Below are 18,768 nucleotides of genomic sequence, written 5' to 3' on the forward strand. Positions count from 1 at the left end.
ATTCGAAACCACAAGCATAGGTTTCTAGCGTGCCCAAGGGACGCAACTCTGCACAGCGAATCGCGGCGCCTTAGACGACTGGGCCATCCGTGCCCCCGTTTTGGAGTGACAAATAAAAGTGGTTGACATGTGTATACTCCAAAGATTGCTGAAATTTTGAATATTCTTGACCCGGATGGGGTAAAATACTGTTCAAAGCGGCGTTAAACCAGATTCACTCACTAAACATGAATTAATGTTGTCAATAATTCTTAAGGTACAGAGAGCATTATAGCAGAATATACCATAGGATCACTTCAACAAAAGTTAACGAATTGATACAAAACATGTACATCCTTTGGGGACCCGTGAAGATCCGGGTTAGATTTGGTCGTCAGCAACCCATGCTTGTCGTAAGCAGCGACAAACGAGATCGAGTGGTCAGGCTCCTGACTTGGTTGATGCCATGTCAGTTACATAGATCGATTCCCATAATGTCAATCACTTGATTGTCTGGTCCAGACTCGCTCATTTGCAGACCACCGCCGCGTAGCTGGAAAACAAACAAACAAAATTCGGGGTTTATTCAGTCTTGCAGAAATAGTCGAGTAGCTTCGCAGACATCGGTAGTCGCGACCAAGGAGCATTATCATGAGAAATGCGAGAGGAGTCAGATTGCCAATGGGAAACATTTCTGTTGGGGAATTAATTACCTTGTTGATGTCATATATAAGGTGAGGTGATGTGAAATGGGGTTTAACGTCCCGTCGAAGATTATTGCACTTATATAGCGACGTGCATGCACGTGTATGTGTGTGTGTGGCTGCTTGTACTAGTCCGGACTGATGCCGATTTATAGTGCTAGCACACTGAAATACCATGCCGCAGTTTAACATGAATACCCTACTCAGACACAGTATACTGACTCCGAGCTGACCAGTTCTTCTTTTAGCCCCTTAATGCCGAGCTCCAGACAGGGTAACAACAAGTACCATCTTTTAACGTCTTTTGGTATGACGCGGCTGGGGATCGAACCCTGGACCTTCCGCTCTTCGGGCGGTCGCTCTACCATTAGACCACGGAGGCGGTCATCATATATAAGAGTACTTTGAACGTGAAAGAGTTTAATTACAAAACACATTTCCATCTAAATACAAAAGCATTTAGCATTAAGCATTGAAGTTCCAACATTAATATACTTATTGATCTGCTCTTTGAAGTCTCAAAAGCAATCTGACAGCTGTAATAGATGTTAAAGATTCATTTAGACTCCAACAATATATGTTTTTATTTGACTGTGCATAAAACAAACAACCCCAGTCATAATGATTCCTTAAGGAAACTTTGAAATGTCCTCTTTATCTAGGACGCATTTGAACCATTACATTAAAATTCACTTGTTGTGTTTAAAGTTGGCTTCGTTGTTTTGAATCTTTCCTTGTGTCAAATTTGAATTCATCATTGTATGATATTATGATTGATTAAATTTTAAATTACATTTATTTCCTTTTGCTTTTCACGTTATCCTTAAAATAAGAATTCGATCAGAAAGAGAAGATAATATTAAAGCTTTTTAACAAGGAATTGAAGTAATTTTGTGTTCTTGATCCAGCAGTATCTATAGAAACAGTAGAATGAAGAAAATAATTCGCCCTTATATCTGTTAATAGCTTTACCATTGACGTTGATTAAGAATTCAGACATAACGAACCTAATTTTCGACTTTTCCTCTCCAGGTAGTACGTCATTAGAGAAACAAATCATTGGTGATATATTCCGGACTTGTACTGTCAGTAGCATGATGGCGTTTTTATATGTTTTGGACGTTCTCATTTCTTGCTTGTTGCTGTAACGCGAACTCGCTACCATCCCAGCTATATGAGTGAGTGAGTGAGTTCGTTAGTGAGAATGGTTTTAGGCCGCTATTAGCAATATTCCCGCAATATTACAGCGGGGGACATCATAAATGGGCTTAACCCATTTCGGAAATCGAACCCGGGTCTTCGGCGTGACGAGCGAACGCTATATCCACTAGGCTACCCCACCGACAGACCAGAGTACCGAGCCTGACCACCCGATCCATTATGTCGCGTCACATGACAAGCATAGGCGACTGGGGACCAATTCCAACCCGGAATCCCCACGGGTCTACTCGTTTCTCGACCTCTTTAATACTACATAGCACGTACTCGATTCTTGGCGCACCGACCTCGCCACTATTTAGCAGTAAGTCTCGTTCCTGTCTGTTGTGATTCTGTTACGATATGACATTAACAGGTGAGGTATAAGGTGAAATAGGGTTTAACGCAGGGTTCAAAATTATTGCACTTATATAGTGAGGTGTATGGGTTCGTGCGTGCGTGCGTGCGTGCGTGCATGCGTGCGCGTGCTTGTAGTAGTCCGGACTAGTGCCGGTTTATAGTGTAAACATGTGCCATTGAGATACCGTACTGCGGTTTAACATGGACACCCAAGTCAGATACAGAATACTGACTCCGAGCCGACCAGTCCTTTTATCCCTTTAAAGACGAGTGCCAGGCAGAGTAACAACAAGTACCCTTTTTAAACGTCTTTTGGAATGACGCGGCCCGGGATCGAACCTCTGCTCTCCTGGCAGATGCTCTATCCACTGGGCCATGGAGGCGGTTTGTAACATATAACAGTATCCCTTATGGTTCACTCACCATGGGCCACGATTCAGTGATTTGTCAGCGAGAAGGCTCGTGTCATTTGTCAAAGTCGACACGTGACCTTCAAGCGTTAAACAACGTCTCGCAATGTTTCCTTTGTGACGTCACGTTTCTGACAAGACGCACATGGCCTTCGCGACTTGGTCGCAAGCCATTTATTTCAATCAGAGGACACAAACGAGCTATTTTAAATAATGAATTAAAGATATCCTGTCATTTAACGCTGGATAGTGTTTAGGGAGTATTTTGGGGGGGGACAAATCACGTTAGTCCAGAACGCTGAAGGGTTGGAGGGCCCTTGAGACCAACAGCTGATCTTAAATCTGTGTGATCAAGGAAGCGTGTTTTTAATTATGACAATTTTGGTAGAACGTTGTCAGAAAAGGCTTTTGTTTGTTGAACAACACTTTTGTGTGCCTTTGAAGCTGGCGCATTGTGCGTAACTAAGTAAATTTATTCCGCGCTTAGAAACTAAATCAAATTCTTAATAATAACTTGGGAACGCATTTTATACATTTTCAAACACAACGGTTACGTGAAATAGTATACAGATACCTTCAGGATTTATTGAGTAATATTTTGTAATAATACGCAAGGCTTTGTTCGGGCGAATATTGTTTCAATTGTTTTTACGTCAACAAAATACTCTTAAATGTTTAAAGCATATTATTTCTTTCCAACGTATCAATGTATCCGTTTCACAAGAAATATGGGCCTCCCGGACCAAAAAAAGTAAACAATTGACAAAAAAATACAAATGTGATGAAAATGTTACTTGGATGAAATTCGTCATTGTATCCCTGCAAAAAAAGGTCCAAAACACAACTCCGTATGCAATACATCACCTTCACCTTCCTTGAGTGAGTGAGTGAGTGAGTGAGTGAGTGAGTGAGTGTGGTATAACACTATTTTAGCAATAGTCCAGTGATATCACAGTCTTAGCCTCAAATAGCAAATTGATCTGAATCAAAATTGTTCACACACAATATTTCTATATAATCTCCTCTGTCCAGCTATACAGCAGCTTTGTTATCCCTGCCTACAAATGTCTTCATTGTGGGTACTCCAAAAGGCCTCGGGGGGCACGGGTGGCCCAGTCGTTTACGGCGCCGCGATTCGTTATGCAGAGTTGCGTCCCTTGGGCACGCCAGAAGCCTATGATTGTGGGTTCGAATCCCGGTTCGCCCCAATTATGTTTCTAGGTTTGTCAGCACCATACCCGTGATCGTGGGTTTCACCTGACAAGCTGACACGCCGTGATATAACTGGAATACTGTTAAAAGCGGCGTTAAAACCCAACTCACTCACTCACTCACTCACCCCAAAAGGCCTCGACTGCTGCGATCGTCATTACTGGTGAAATCTCTACCAAGCAGGGGTTATTTGAGTTCAGGGAAGACATGAAGGTTAGAGTGTGTTTGGTCAGGAGAGTGACGGACTTGCAATCACTGGGCTTCACACATTGTTTGTTTGTTTGTTGTTTTGTGAGTTGAGTGAGTGATTGTTCGCAGTGTTGAGAAGTATTTCAGTGATGTGAACTGCAATGTGAGATAAAACCCAAATGATACACCACGTTGGTAAACACACTAGGACGGCGCCGACAAACAAACAGTCAGAGCGAATCATGATTCGAACCCACTATCAAAGGATTCTGAATATCTGATGTCACAGTGGAGAAGTTGATTCACACCTAAGGTTTCTGCCGGTCTCCAGCCCTAAATAATGTGCAGGGTACCGTAAAAGGAGTGAGTGAGTATGGTTTTACGCCGGTTTTAGCAATATTCCAGCAATATCACGACGGGGGACACCAGAAATGGGCTTCACACATTGTATCCATGTCGGGAATAGAACCCGGGTCTTCGGCGTGACGAGCGAACGCTTTAACCACTAGGCTACCCGACCCCTCTCCCCCCCCCCTCCCCCCCCAGAACTTTGGAACATTCGGCTATTAAGGATATGCAAGAAACGCGTTTATGTCAATTATGTAGTCTCCTAATGGAGACGAGTTGATGCCCGGCGTGTAAGGGGGACTTCTCCCGCAGGATATTGCCCATACTGCATCAGTATGAATAACAGTCAATTGTTTCGTTTTCTACTCGAATGGAATAATTAATTTTAATTCTTTCTCTTCAGTTCTGTTGTTGGTTCCTTGCATATTTTTAGACATAATTTTTTTGTAACACAAAAGAATACATGTGGAGGGACTATGCTGTAATCTGGAATCACTCATTATTCTGTCATCAAATTGATCCGCAGTAAAGAAACCTAACCCACTCACTTACTTTGTGTAAGAATTCATACCGGCGCTTAAGGCAGGTGTAAATTAGAACAAGGTGGTAACTGGATTGTCTGGTCCATCACTTGACTGTCTGGTCAAAACTTGAATGTTTACAGTCTGTCGCGGTATGGCAGAACTGCTGTGCGTCGCCCAGGCAACAAACAAACACTTTTTCAAGCAAATTGTGTGAGCGGCTGCGACCAGAAGGACAGGCCTAGACTGAAATTTAGTCTCAGAAATAAAGTTCTTATTTAAACATATATGTCAATAAACAATAAAATCCAAAAGGATCCCAGAACCACCCTTAATTTCATGACTCATTCTAGACTTGAGTTGGACTTCTTTATTTATTTATTCTCTCGGGTGTGGGAGAAAGGCTTGAACAAGACATGCTTACCCTTTTCGCGAACACCTGGTGTCATCACTGATTGTGATCCATTCATATAATTTTCACCACTCTTTGGCCTTTCACACCCATTAGAATCTGTTTCGGCAGATAATCGGGACTGGTAAGTCTCTGGCGTTGACGTTTTGTTTACGATTATTGACTGTTATATCGTGGTGTATCTTATTGTTTGATAATGGTTGTAACGGTGTTACATTGTTTCTGTTGAGATTCGGTAGACGCCCATTGCATTGTATTTGGGCAATGTAAGCAGTCGTCAGGAAGTTACTATGTTAAGATGCTAGTGTGGTGTGTAAACGTCCGGTCCGGATACCGCGGACGGTGATAGTATGTTATAGAAACATGGAGAATGTTCTATGTTTTGATGGTATTATATGGAACTTTCCAGTATCTGGTTTGACAATATAAGAGGACAATAACGTGTGTAACTGACACTCACACACAATTTCATCACGTCAAGACCAGCTTTCATGTGAGGATCACTCATCATCCTCGATTCCCTGCCTAATCCCATAATGAAAGCTTGACTACTGTCGCCGCTGGGTGAATATATATTATTATCACTGACTTTTCCTATCACAACTGTATTTTTGAATTTGATACTGAACACTGCCGTCATATTATTTATTCCAATTGGATAATGTACTACTACTCTACTGTGTACTGACACTGTAATAGATGTGCAGTAATTTGTATTGATTTGTGATGAACCTAGTTAATTTTAGTAACACATGTATTGATTGTATACCGCCTGTTGGTTGTTTGTTGGTTTCACACTAGGTTCAGATTGCTGGGTTAACATATTGTTTCAATTTCGGAATAGACACGTAACAACTTTAAATCTACATCTTTAAGTGACATTGATCAACCTCCTTTATTCTTTCATGGTGACTGTACGGTACAGTTACTATAGTCTGTCATACAGACACTGAAACAAATATACCCAATACAGCCCACGCAAGTCTATAATATTTCGCAAGTCTAGTTTAATACAGTAACAGAAAGTGAAGAAAGTTTCTTTTGCAATTATATTTTAGAGCTATATTTTAAGAACTGTTTTTTTCTGTAAATTATGTTCATTTCTAGACTAGATGCTAGTCTACAATTAAAGGTACTATCAAAAGCTATTGAGATAGCAAATGAGTGAAAACCTCACGAGGAAATTTGTCTTTTTTTCTTGTTTGTTACGATGTTTCAGTTCTACCTCTTGTCCCTTCATTGATATTATTTCATGTTTTCAATAAATATGAAAAAATTCAATCCGTTTTTATAAGAAATCTTACCCGAAAGGAGAGTCCATTGTAAGATTCCGACTCTATCAAGAGCAGATGTTTATTAATCACAACCAAATAGTGATAACGCGGCAGGTGTCCGTGAAAAGGTATCCTGCCCCACAGGTGGCACCCGTAACAAACGCATGCAAAGGCAAGTCAATTCTTTACCTGAAGAAACATGGGAACAGTGGTACAAGTCATAAAGGGAATTGTAGGACATCTTTATTGTCAAGGTTTGTTTTCTACTTACAACCCCACGTTCTTCAAAGTTTCAACATCCATAATTGTGCACACATCCAAACAATCCAGTCTGAGGTAAACTCAAGTCAGGATTAATAGAAAAACAACCTATCAGTTTGCCCGGAGTATTTCCATTGTGTGGCATGCTTCGTGCACCATGATTCATGCTTGGTTACATAGATATAGAACACATTCATCATGAAAAGAAAACAAATGAGTTTTTAGTCAGCTACAGACAATATATCGATTAGTATCCATGTGTAGTTATGTTTTCGCTCCCATCTGACTGATGCATTGCCCGCAAACACACATAAAACATTCCTGAACGGCAACATTCTCCTTCTTTTATAATTTCCTAATGGAAGACCTTGTTGAGGATGATGTACGTCCTGGGCCTCTTTGATCCTGCATACTTCGTTTTTGTCCGCTGTAAATTGATATATGCATGCAGGTAGGCTATTCAAAAGGGGCCGACATGTACATGATTTCGGAAATTAATTTAGCAACAACAAAAAAATTCATAATCAGAGGAAAACTCTGCTACCAGCCTGGTTCTCTGGGTATGCTGCGGTGGCGCTACACTGTAGCGCCGTCGCAGCATACCCAGGGAACCAGGCTGATCTGTGAGTAGGCGGTCTGTAAATAATCAAGTATGGACCAGACAATCCAGTGAATGACATCATGCGCATCGATCCATGCAATTTGGATCGATAACATGCATCAACCAAGTCAGCGAGCCTGACCACCCGATCCCGTTAGTCGCCTCTTATGACAAGCATTGTCGCCTTTTGGGAGAAGCATGGTTGCTGAAGACCTATTCTATCCCGGATCTTCACGGGTCTTGTATATGGTAGTTAGGTAATGTTCGTCGTAAGGTAAACAAAATTTGGATCGGGTGGTCAGACTCGATGACTAGGTTGAAGCATGTCATCGTATCCCGAAGCAGTGATGCAATCACTGGATTATCTGGTTCATACTCGATTATTTACAGACCGCCGTTATATAGCTTGGATGTTGCTGAGTTCGGCGTTAACAACAAACAAACAAGGTTAGGTAATGCTTCTTCTGAAGGTCAAAACCGTCGAAGATGTTTTCCGAAGGAACTAATGTCATTCGACATTACTGAAGTTATCATCAATTTTTATTTCGATTGATTCAAGAAATAATAATTTTTTTTGTTCTTTCAACCTCAATAGATGAGTACCGTAATTACTACATAAAGAAGTGTCGGATTTTAAAACACGTCCAATTTTAATTATGGAAACCCATTTGTCCATAACACTGCGTGCTTTGGCCAGTCTCGTCAGAAGGATTTAGCAAATTCAACATGTTGTTTTCATGGGGACACTCTAAGGAAGAAAAGTGAAAAAAATGGTTCGAAAACTCAAAATATGGGTACTATGTCGCCTATGGGCCTGCCATAAGTTTTAAATCGTAAATGCCAATATAATTCCATCACAGAGAAAAATTATTCTTATTACCCAGAAGATTATAAGCTTGAAGATATGGTTATCATTGTCATAACCTCCCCATGCTATTTTGTGCTTTGGAGCATGGGCGTCCCAGTAATCCAAGGGACAGCAATACGCTGTGCAGAGTTGTATCCCTTAGGCATGGCAGGATCCGCTGACCGTGGGTTACAATCTCAGATTCATCGTCAATATTATCCTTGGTTTGTCAACGCCAAACCAGTACTTGTGTTTAATCGTGATCACTTCGGGCTTTCCTCCCACATTAAGCTGACGCGCAGGTGGTATGATTAAAATACTGTTCAAATCGGCGTAATGGCCCTCTCCCCAATATTAATTTGTGTCTGAAACTTTACTGGTGAAACAAAAGTTAGATAGAATCAGACGACAAATCATTCGCGACCCCAAGCTCTCAGATTTTGCCACCATTAGGAGAGGATCCATGTCCAAATACGAAGCAATTATGATGAACGAGACAGCCCAATGCGTCTATCGTACATGTATCAACTATTAGCTACCAGGCTAATGAGGTCGACGTCTTCCCTTTAACCTGGCGGATCCAAAAGAAATGCAGCAAAATGAAAATGTCCTGTTTCTTTACCCTCCTGATGAGCCAAGCAAATTAACCCCTCTGTCCCCCGTGTTTCATAGAATGAGCCTCCCGCAACATGTATGCTGCCCCTAATAGATTTGCCCTTGGGGGAATACATGCAAATATGTATTGATCTGGAAAAAGGCTCTAATTGCCAGAGGCGGGTGGCGGTGAAGAGCCTTAATTCTCGCATGTAGAAAGCCGGTACACGAACGTAATTAATACTTAAAGACCAATTTTTCACTCGAACGAGTCCTGTGTGTCGGTCGTGAGAAACTTTGTTTACTTTCGACATTAAAGCATTACTTGTAAACTGATACGATGTTGCCCGATTGAGTTGGATGATTGATTCGCGCCTTTTGATATGCAGTCAATCAATGCTGTCGAGGAGGAAAGGTCCGATTTGGAGTTCTGAATGGTATGTGCTTACCGGGTAAACACAGTCTTATGTTTACCTCGACTTTAATTGAAAGCATAAAAATATATAAAAATATGTAAAGCAAAGAGAATTAAACATGTTTATGGACGTTTTGTTGATATACACGGCTTATTTGGAATCGATATGTTTTTTACTAATTTTTTAGGATATCCGCAGGTTGTTTGCCTTATCGCATATGATATTCACTATGTGGTGGCAGTGTTCTTGTCTTCAACGCACAGGTCACAAATCAGGGGAGGTTAAGCACGTGGTGGGTGATCGCGTTCGGCAGCTAGGCACACGTAGCACATATTGTGTCTCATAAGGCTTGACATTGTTCGAAATATGCCTCTGTTCATCAGCAGTGAATGGGTATCCGGTAGGATCAGATAGTAACGAGACTGTTAATCTACTAGCGCCTCATAGACAGCTTGGGTTGTATTGTGTCTCATAAGGCTTGACATTGTTCGAAATATGCCTCTGTTCATCAGCAGTGAATTGGTATCCGGTAGGATCAGATAGTAACGAGAATGTTAATCTACTAGCGCCTCATAGGCAGCTTGGGTTGTATACTCCCAATGGAGTTGAGAAAGAAATAGAATACACTCTGACCGGAGTAATAATGAAGCGCTTTGAGATGCTTTCGGGGGTGGATTGGAGCATTATAAATATGCACATTATTAATACAAATGTCAAATAGAGTCAACGAGGACGTACTGTTTTTTTGTTTTGTGTGTGTGTGTGTGTGTGTGTTTTTGTGTGTGTGTTGTGTGTGTGTGTGTGTGTGCGTGCGTGCGTGTGTGTGTGTGTGTGTGTGTGTGTGTTTGCTTGTAGTAGTCCGGACTGATGTCGATTTATACTGCTAGCCCACTGAGACACCATGCCGCAGTTTAACATGAATACCCCACTCAGACACAGTGTACTGACTCAGAGCCGACCAGTCCTTGTTTTAGCCTCTTACTTCCGCTTCCGGGCGGATGCTCTACCACTAGACCACAGAGGCGTGTCTGTCACGCCCAACTCGTATTGTGTCTGGGTATATTGCGGTAACTTTACCCATTTGTGTCTGTAACGCCCGACGCGTATTGTGTCTTGGGATAGTTTGTGTCTGTCACACCCAACTCGTTATGTGTCTGGGTATATTGTCGTGACAGTTTGCGCTTATCTGTGATACCGGTGGGGCCACCATCAAGTTTCCACCTCCTTGGTTATATTTGAACCTCCGAAATACGCGAGTCATTTGGTTTTACGCCGCTTTTAGCACGATTCCAGACACCAAGAATGGACTTAATACAACAACGTTACTCCAAAGGCACCGTCGTTGATGTGACTGTAATCTAAAGAGTTGATACTTCCTCGAATCCCCTGGCAGAACTAATGACAGACTCAGCTGTTCGTAAACACGCAAGTACTTCCCGGTCACATTCCGTAATTCCAAACGAAAATGCCAGAAAATTGTATTTCTTTCTAAACCCGTAACCCGAAGTTCGTTAAACTCCAGCAGTGATATAACAGTTGCACGGTGTCAGTTGAGTTGTGAACAGACGTGCTTTACACGGTTCTTTGCTTTACGAGAACAATTCAATCAAAAAGAGACTTTCATTTATACACACAATTTCAATTTGTCATTGAAGCAGAAACCATCGTTTAGGCAGGGAACGTTATACATGTGTTCCCAATACTGCACTATCGACTTGGCACGTGGTTATATAAACGAGTTGAATGTGACACGTGGATGGCAGGAGATGAAGGTCACATGAGGGGTGGTAGGAGATGAAGGTGACACGAGGGGTGACAGGAGATGAAGGCGACATGGGGGTGTCAGGAGATGAAGGTGACACGAGGGGTGTTAGGAGATGAAGGTGACATGAGGGTTGTCAGGAGATGAAGGTGACACGAGGGGTGTTAGGAGATGAAGGTGACACGAGGGGTGGTAGGAGATGAAGGTGACACGAGGGGTGTTAGGAGATGAAGGTGACATGAGGGGCGTCAGGAGATGAAGGTGACATGAGGGGTGTCAGGAGATGAAGGTGCCACGAAGGGTGGTAGGAGATGAAGGTGACATGAGGGGTGGTAGGAGATGAAGGTGACATGAGGGGTGGTAGGAGATGAAGGTGACACGAAGGGAGGTAGGAGATGAAGGTGACACGAAGGGAGGTAGGAGATGAAGGTGGCACGACGGGTGGTAGGAGATGAAGGTGGCACGAGGGGTGGTAGGAGATGAAGGTGACAGGAGGGGTGGTAGGAGATGAAGGTGGCACGAGGGGTGGTAGGAGATGAAGGTGACATGAGGAGTGGTAGGAGATGAAGGTGACAGGAGGGGTGGTAGGAGATGAAGGTGACACGAAGGGAGGTAGGAGATGAAGGTGACATGAGGGCAGGTAGGAGATGAAGGTGACACGAGGGGAGGTAGGAGATGAAGGTGGCACGAGGGGTGGTAGGAGATGAAGGTGACACGAGGGGTGACAGGAGATGAAGATGACACGAGGGGTGGCAGAAGATGAAGGTGACACGAGGGATGGTAGGACATGAAGGTGACACGAGGGGTTGTAGGAGATGAAGGTGACACGAGGGGTGGTTAGAGATGAAGGTGACATGAGGGGTGGTAGGAGATGAAGGTGACACGAGGGGAGGTTGGAGATGGTGACACGAAGGGTGACAGGAGATGAAGGTGACACGAGGGGTGACAGGAGATGAAGGTGGCACGAGGGGTGTTAGGAGATGAAGGTGACACGCAGGGTGTTAGGAGATGAAGGTGGCACGAGGGGAGGTAGGAGATGAAGGTGATATGAGGGGAGGTAGGAGATGAAGGTGACAGGAGGGGTGGTAAGAGAAGAAGGTAACCACGAGGGGAGATAGGAGATGAAGGTGACACGAAGGGTGGTAGGAGATGAATGTGACACGAGGGATGGTTGGAGGTGAAGGTGACACGAGGGGTGTTAGGAGATGAAGGTGACATGAGGGATGGTTGGAGGTGAAGGTGACACGAGGGGTGTCAGGAGATGAAGGTGACATGAGGGATGGTTGGAGGTGAAGGTGACACGAGGGGTGACAGAAGATGAAGGTGGCTGGAGGGAGGTAGGAGATGAAGGTGACACGAGGGGTGACAGGAGATGAAGGTGACACAAGGGGTGGTAGGAGATGAAGGTGGCACGAGGGGTGGTAGGAGATGAAGGTGGCACGAGGGGAGGTAGGAGATGAAGGTGACATGAGGGGTGGCAGGAGATGAAGGTGACAGAAAGGGTGTAGGAGATGAAGGTGACATGAGGGGTGGTAGGAGATGAAGGTGACACGAGGGGTGACAGGAGATGAAAGTGACACGAGGGTAGGTAGGAGATGAAGGTGACACGAGGGGTGGTAGGAGATGAAGGTGACACGAGGGTAGGTAGGAGATGAAGCTGACACGAGGGGTGACAGGAGATGAAGGTGACATGAGGGGTGGTAGGAGATAAGGTGTCACGAGGGTAGGTAGGAGATGAAGCTGACACGAGGGGTGACAGGAGATGAAGGTGACATGAGGGGTGGTAGGAGATAAGGTGACACGAGGGTAGGTAGGAGATGAAGCTGACACGAGGGGTGACAGGAGATGAAGGTGACAGGAGGGGTGGTAAGAGAAGAAGGTAACCACGAGGGGAGATAGGAGATGAAGGTGACACGAAGGGTGGTAGGAGATGAATGTGACACGAGGGATGGTTGGAGGTGAAGGTGACACGAGGGGTGTTAGGAGATGAAGGTGACATGAGGGATGGTTGGAGGTGAAGGTGACACGAGGGGTGTCAGGAGATGAAGGTGACATGAGGGATGGTTGGAGGTGAAGGTGACACGAGGGGTGACAGAAGATGAAGGTGGCTGGAGGGAGGTAGGAGATGAAGGTGACACGAGGGGTGACAGGAGATGAAGGTGACACGAGGGTAGGTAGGAGATGAAGGTGACACAAGGGGTGGTAGGAGATGAAGGTGGCACGAGGGGTGGTAGGAGATGAAGGTGGCACGAGGGGAGGTAGGAGATGAAGGTGACATGAGGGGTGGCAGGAGATGAAGGTGACAGAAGGGGTGTAGGAGATGAAGGTGACATGAGGGGTGGTAGGAGATGAAGCTGACACGAGGGGTGACAGGAGATGAAGGTGACACGAGGGGTGGTAGGAGATAAGGTGACACGAGGGTAGGTAGGAGATGAAGCTGACACGAGGGGTGACAGGAGATGAAGGTGACACGAGGGGTGGTAGGAGATGAAGGTGACATGAGGGGTGTCAGGAGATGAAGGTGGCACGAGGGGTGGTAGGAGATGAAGGTGGCACGAGGGGAGGTAGGAAATGAAGGTAACACGAGAGTAGGCAGGAGAGGAAGGTGACACGGGTGGTAGGAGATGAAGGTGACACGAGGGTAGGTAGGAGATGAAGCTGACACGAGGGGTGACAGGAGATGAAGGTGACATGAGGGGTGGTAGGAGATAAGGTGACACGAGGGTAGGTAGCAGATGAAGCTGACACGAGGGGTGACAGGAGATGAAGGTGACAGGAGGGATGGTTGGAGGTGAAGGTGACACGAGGGGTGTTAGGAGATGAAGGTGACATGAGGGATGGTTGGAGGTGAAGGTGACACGAGGGGTGTCAGGAGATGAAGGTGACATGAGGGATGGTTGGAGGTGAAGGTGACACGAGGGGTGACAGAAGATGAAGGTGACACGAGGGTAGGTAGGAGATGAAGCTGACACGAGGGGTGACAGGAGATGAAGGTGACATGAGGGGTGGTAGGAGATAAGGTGTCACGAGGGTAGGTAGGAGATGAAGCTGACACGAGGGGTGACAGGAGATGAAGGTGACATGAGGGGTGGTAGGAGATAAGGTGACACGAGGGTAGGTAGGAGATGAAGCTGACACGAGGGGTGACAGGAGATGAAGGTGACAGGAGGGGTGGTAAGAGAAGAAGGTAACCACGAGGGGAGATAGGAGATGAAGGTGACACGAAGGGTGGTAGGAGATGAATGTGACACGAGGGATGGTTGGAGGTGAAGGTGACACGAGGGGTGACAGAAGATGAAGGTGGCTGGAGGGAGGTAGGAGATGAAGGTGACACGAGGGGTGACAGGAGATGGAGGTGACACGAGGGTAGGTAGGAGATGAAGGTGACACGAGGGGTGGTAGGAGATGAAGGTGACACGAGGGTAGGTAGGAGATGAAGCTGACACGAGGGGTGACAGGAGATGAAGGTGACATGAGGGGTGGTAGGAGATAAGGTGACACGAGGGTAGGTAGGAGATGAAGCTGACACGAGGGGTGACAGGAGATGAAGCTGACACGAGGGGTGGTAGGAGATGAAGGTGACAGAAGGGGTGCAGGAGACGAAGGTGACACGAGGGGTGACAGGAGATGAAGGTGACACGAGGGATGACAGGAGATGAAGGTGACACGAGGGTAGGTAGGAGATGAAGGTGACACGAGGGGTGTCAGAAGATGAAGGTGACACGAGGGGTGTCAGAAGATGAAGGTGACATGAGGGGTGGTAGGAGATGAAGGTGACACGAGGGTAGGTAGGAGATGAAGCTGACACGAGGGGTGGCAGGAGATGAAGGTGACAGAAGGGGTGTAGGAGACGAAGGTGACACGAGGGGTGACAGGAGATGAAGGTGACACGAGGGGTGACAGGAGATGAAGGTGGCTGGAGGGGTGGTAGGAGATGAAGGTGACGCGAGGGGAGGTAGGAGATGAAGGTGACATGAGGGGTGTCAGGAGATGAAGGTGACACGAGAGGTGACAGAAGATGAAGGCGACACGAAGGGTGACAGGAGATGAAGGTGACACAAGGGGTGACAGGAGATGAAGGTGACACGAGGGGAGGTAGGAGATGAAGGTGACACGAGGGGTGACAGGAGATGAAGGTGACAGAAGGGGTGACAGGAGATGAAGGTGACACGATGGTTTAGAAAATGAAGGTGTGGTGGTGTGATTTGAATATTGCACCAGCGTTGGTAGGAGGTGACGTTTGAAAAAGTGGTGTTGGTAGAAATGTCACCAGGGGTTCACGAGGACATTTGCCTCATATATCTCATAAAGTTATAAATTCTCGCTCTCCACACAAACCCGCCTATCCCCTTTAAAACTACGTCTTTACTCGTCCAGTCACTAATTCCATAGTATTTATGTCTTGTCGTGGCCGATGCACGGAAAACCTGTTGGAGGATGACAGGGTACCATTTTCGCGCGTGCAGGCATTCATCTTCGCTTCAATTGAGCACACAGTTTCCACTGACTGATGTATGTCCGCATACAGAGCCAGACAGACCTCTTGTATCTTTCATCGCGATGATTTTCGCTTTCAACGAGACGGGAATTTCCATGATTGGCTTTTATGAAAACACGAAATACTCCTCTGAAAGTTGATGCATGGGAGGCACATATACATTCATATTCAACAAGGCAGTCTGACAGGCACTTGATGAGGCACAGATTTCTACCTTAGGGAGACCATTTGGATTTTAAAAATAAATCACATTCTCACACAATTTCATGGTATTGGAGCCGTAGAGGAGTATGGAATGACGCCGCTTTTAGCAATATTTTAATCACTTTACTGCGGAGGTAATCAGGAAAAGGCTCCATACAGTCTACCCATGGAAGACGAGCGACTTCCCGTCATCGTCACGCCGAAGACCCGGGTTTGATTCCCGACATGGGTACAATGTGTGAAGCCCATTTCTGGCGTCACCCGCCGTGATATTGTGGAATATTGCTAAAAGCGGCGTAAAACCATACTCACTCACTCACTCCCCTCGTCACTGGCCACCGACCCGGCCGCAAGATCATACACAAAATATACTTACCTACCATAAATATGTAAGCGCAATATAAGGAAATATACAATCAGATACATGACACACTATTCAGATGGTCTTCAGTTTTTACACAAAATGAAAACCCCAAACTAGATATCACTTAGAAATCCCATGGGGGATCTCAAGCCATGAGAAAGGGTACGTGAGTTTTTAGGCGGAACGAAAATACTCTCTGGTTACCCTTACCTTTGAAGAGAGAAAAATCCTTCTTCTCGATGATTTCCTTTGGGATCAGCATCTTGGGAAAGAAAAAGTATCTACAGCATCTCATTGTTAAGGCCTACTTACTAAGGCAGGAAACAGCATTTCCTTAAACACCAGGGGTCCCAAAAAACCTCAGTTAAAATCGATCACATGACATTACATCCCGAAAAACCGATTACGCGGCGGAACTAATTAATTATTGGGAGCCTTAAACACTTGAAGCATGATATACTGCAGTTTGTTATTTATTTTCTTTCCCATTTTGCAATCTGTTGTTGTGTAAATCGTAACATGTTGTAATCTATTTTGTTTCCGGAACACGCTGATGCGGACTGATGCATTGCGAGTATAATACGTTTTGTAATGAACTTCTCATCTCAGTCGGCCTGCCTCTCTGAGGAACACAGCAGGGACGGAGGCTGATGGATGCCGGAGTTGAAATGGGATGTTTTTCTGTGACAGCCTGTTTGACTAAAACGGCTTTTGTCACAAGAATACATTTATTTTGCTTGTATTTTCACGGGTGTCGTGTTTATCAATTTGCTGAATAAATGACACAATATTACTCACGTCGGATCCGTGTGTGCTGTCATGGTGCCACGTTGTGTTGTTATTTTATGGGATTCTTCCCTCTTATCTCTGTTATTTAAGATGTAATTGTTTTTCATGGGGCTCTCCAGGGAAAATAGGAGATTCATTGGATCTGACAAAGATGTATTGCACATGAAAGAAATTCAGGGACAGCTGAGCTTTGGGTTTCACTTTTGATGCCATGCAGTCTCTGGTCACAGAGTCACGCCATTACAAAGCAGCATGCAGATGCCACCTTATGTCACTGATCCTAGCACAGGTAGTACACCAAGTGAGTGAGTGAGTTGGGTTTAACGCCCCTTTTAACAGTATTCCAGTTATATCGCGGTGTGTCATGTGGGAGAAAAGCCCGAAGTGATGCAGGTTTCAGACGTTTACCACTTCGATGAAACCCTCGAGCACTAGTACACCAAGACGTGTATTTAAGCTTAGTAGGGTTAGGATACCGATTCTTGTATCTGAGCCTAGCAGTCGTGAGACACCAATTCTTTCATCCTATCCTAGCAGTCGTGAGACACAATTTCTTGCATCTTATCCTAGCAGTCTTGAAACACCAATTCTTGCATCCTATCCTAGCAGTGTTTGGACACCGATTCTTGCATCTAAACATAGCAGTATTTGGACACTGATTCTTGCATCTAAACATAGCAGTGTTTGGACATTGATTCTTGCATCTAAACATAGCAGTGTTTGGACACCGATTCTTGCATCTAAACATAGCAGTATTTGGACACCGATTCTTGCATCTAAACATAGCAGTATTTGGACACTGATTCTTGCATCTAAACATAGCAGTGTTTCGACACCGATTCTTGCATCTACACATAGCAGTATTTGGACACCGATTCTTGCATCTAAACATAGCAGTATTTGGACACTGATTCTTGCATCTAAACATAGCAGTATTTGGACACCGATTCTTGCATCTAAACATAGCAGTATTTGGACACTGATTCTTGCATCTAAACATAGCAGTGTTTGGACACCGATTCTTGCATCTAAACATAGCAGTATTTGGACACCGATTCTTGCATCTAAACACAGCAGTGTTTGGACACCGATTCTTGCATCTAAACATAGCAGTGTTTGGACACCGATTCTTGCATCTAAACATAGCAGTGTTTGGACACCGATTCTTGCATCTAAACATAGCAGTGTTTGGACACCGATTCTTGCATCTAAACATAGCAGTGTTTGGACACCGATTCTTGCATCTAAACATAGCAGTGTTTGGACACCAATGCTTGCATCGAAGCCAAGCAAATTTAGAACAGCAATTCTTGCAGCTAAGCCAATCAAATTTAGAGTATCTGCGTCATGGACAGTGTCCATTGACATCCCCATTTCCAACATTAGACGTTTTCGACTAAACTATCACAAAATTAGTTCCTTCGAATCCATCCATAACACTGATAAAGAGATGTAACCATGCCATCTTGATTATTCTTCATCACTCTCAACCCGAAATGGCTCTATTATATCATCGTTGACCATTCTCATTGCCCTTACTCGCATCGCTGATAACCTCACCAGAGCAGGGATCACCATTGTCAGAAAGAACCAATTATTCCTAACAATGTATACACATATGCAATACGTGAATCCAATTTCAGTAAATTCAGTTATTGTCGCTACAAGTGTAGCTACTTTGCTCATAAATGGCGATGTAACGAACGATGTTTGTAAAGGAAATTCCTGCTTCGGAAGAATAGTTATCTTTGCTAAAGAGCAGAAGCCGTAAGTGGGATCAGAAGCTATAAATGAGATTACATGAGAGGCGTTAACAGCCGCACTAT

General features: G+C 44.7%; 3 protein-coding genes across 3 annotated transcripts; all 3 read right to left on the minus strand.

Moving 5' to 3' along the window:
- Positions 1-11,307: 11,307 nt before the first annotated feature.
- Positions 11,308-11,943, minus strand: LOC139446231 (merozoite surface protein CMZ-8-like). Its single transcript, XM_071227583.1, has one exon. The coding sequence runs from the start codon at positions 11,941-11,943 to the stop codon at positions 11,308-11,310; it is 636 nt and encodes a 211-aa protein (XP_071083684.1).
- Positions 11,944-12,285: 342 nt separating this feature from the next.
- LOC139446232 (uncharacterized) lies at positions 12,286-13,086 on the minus strand. Its single transcript, XM_071227584.1, has one exon. It carries the CDS (start codon positions 13,084-13,086, stop codon positions 12,286-12,288), a length of 801 nt encoding a protein of 266 aa, XP_071083685.1.
- A 36-nt stretch (positions 13,087-13,122) lies between these two features.
- Positions 13,123-13,587, minus strand: LOC139446233 (uncharacterized). Its single transcript, XM_071227585.1, has one exon. It carries the CDS (start codon positions 13,585-13,587, stop codon positions 13,123-13,125), a length of 465 nt encoding a protein of 154 aa, XP_071083686.1.
- Between the last annotated feature and the right edge of the window lie 5,181 nt (positions 13,588-18,768).

The sequence above is a fragment of the Haliotis cracherodii genome, unplaced genomic scaffold, assembly GCF_022045235.1.
Source record: "Haliotis cracherodii isolate W230 unplaced genomic scaffold, xgHalCrac1.p SCAF_6, whole genome shotgun sequence".
Classification (NCBI taxonomy): domain Eukaryota; kingdom Metazoa; phylum Mollusca; class Gastropoda; order Lepetellida; family Haliotidae; genus Haliotis; species Haliotis cracherodii.

Coding starts and splice junctions, on each gene's coding strand:
- LOC139446233 (XM_071227585.1), bottom strand. CDS start 13,587: ATGTCACCTTCATCTCCTACCACCCCTCGTGTCACCTTCATCTCCTGT.
- LOC139446232 (XM_071227584.1), bottom strand. CDS start 13,086: ATGTCACCTTCATCTCCTAACACCCCTCGTGTCACCTTCACCTCCAAC.
- LOC139446231 (XM_071227583.1), bottom strand. CDS start 11,943: ATGTCACCTTCATCTCTAACCACCCCTCGTGTCACCTTCATCTCCTAC.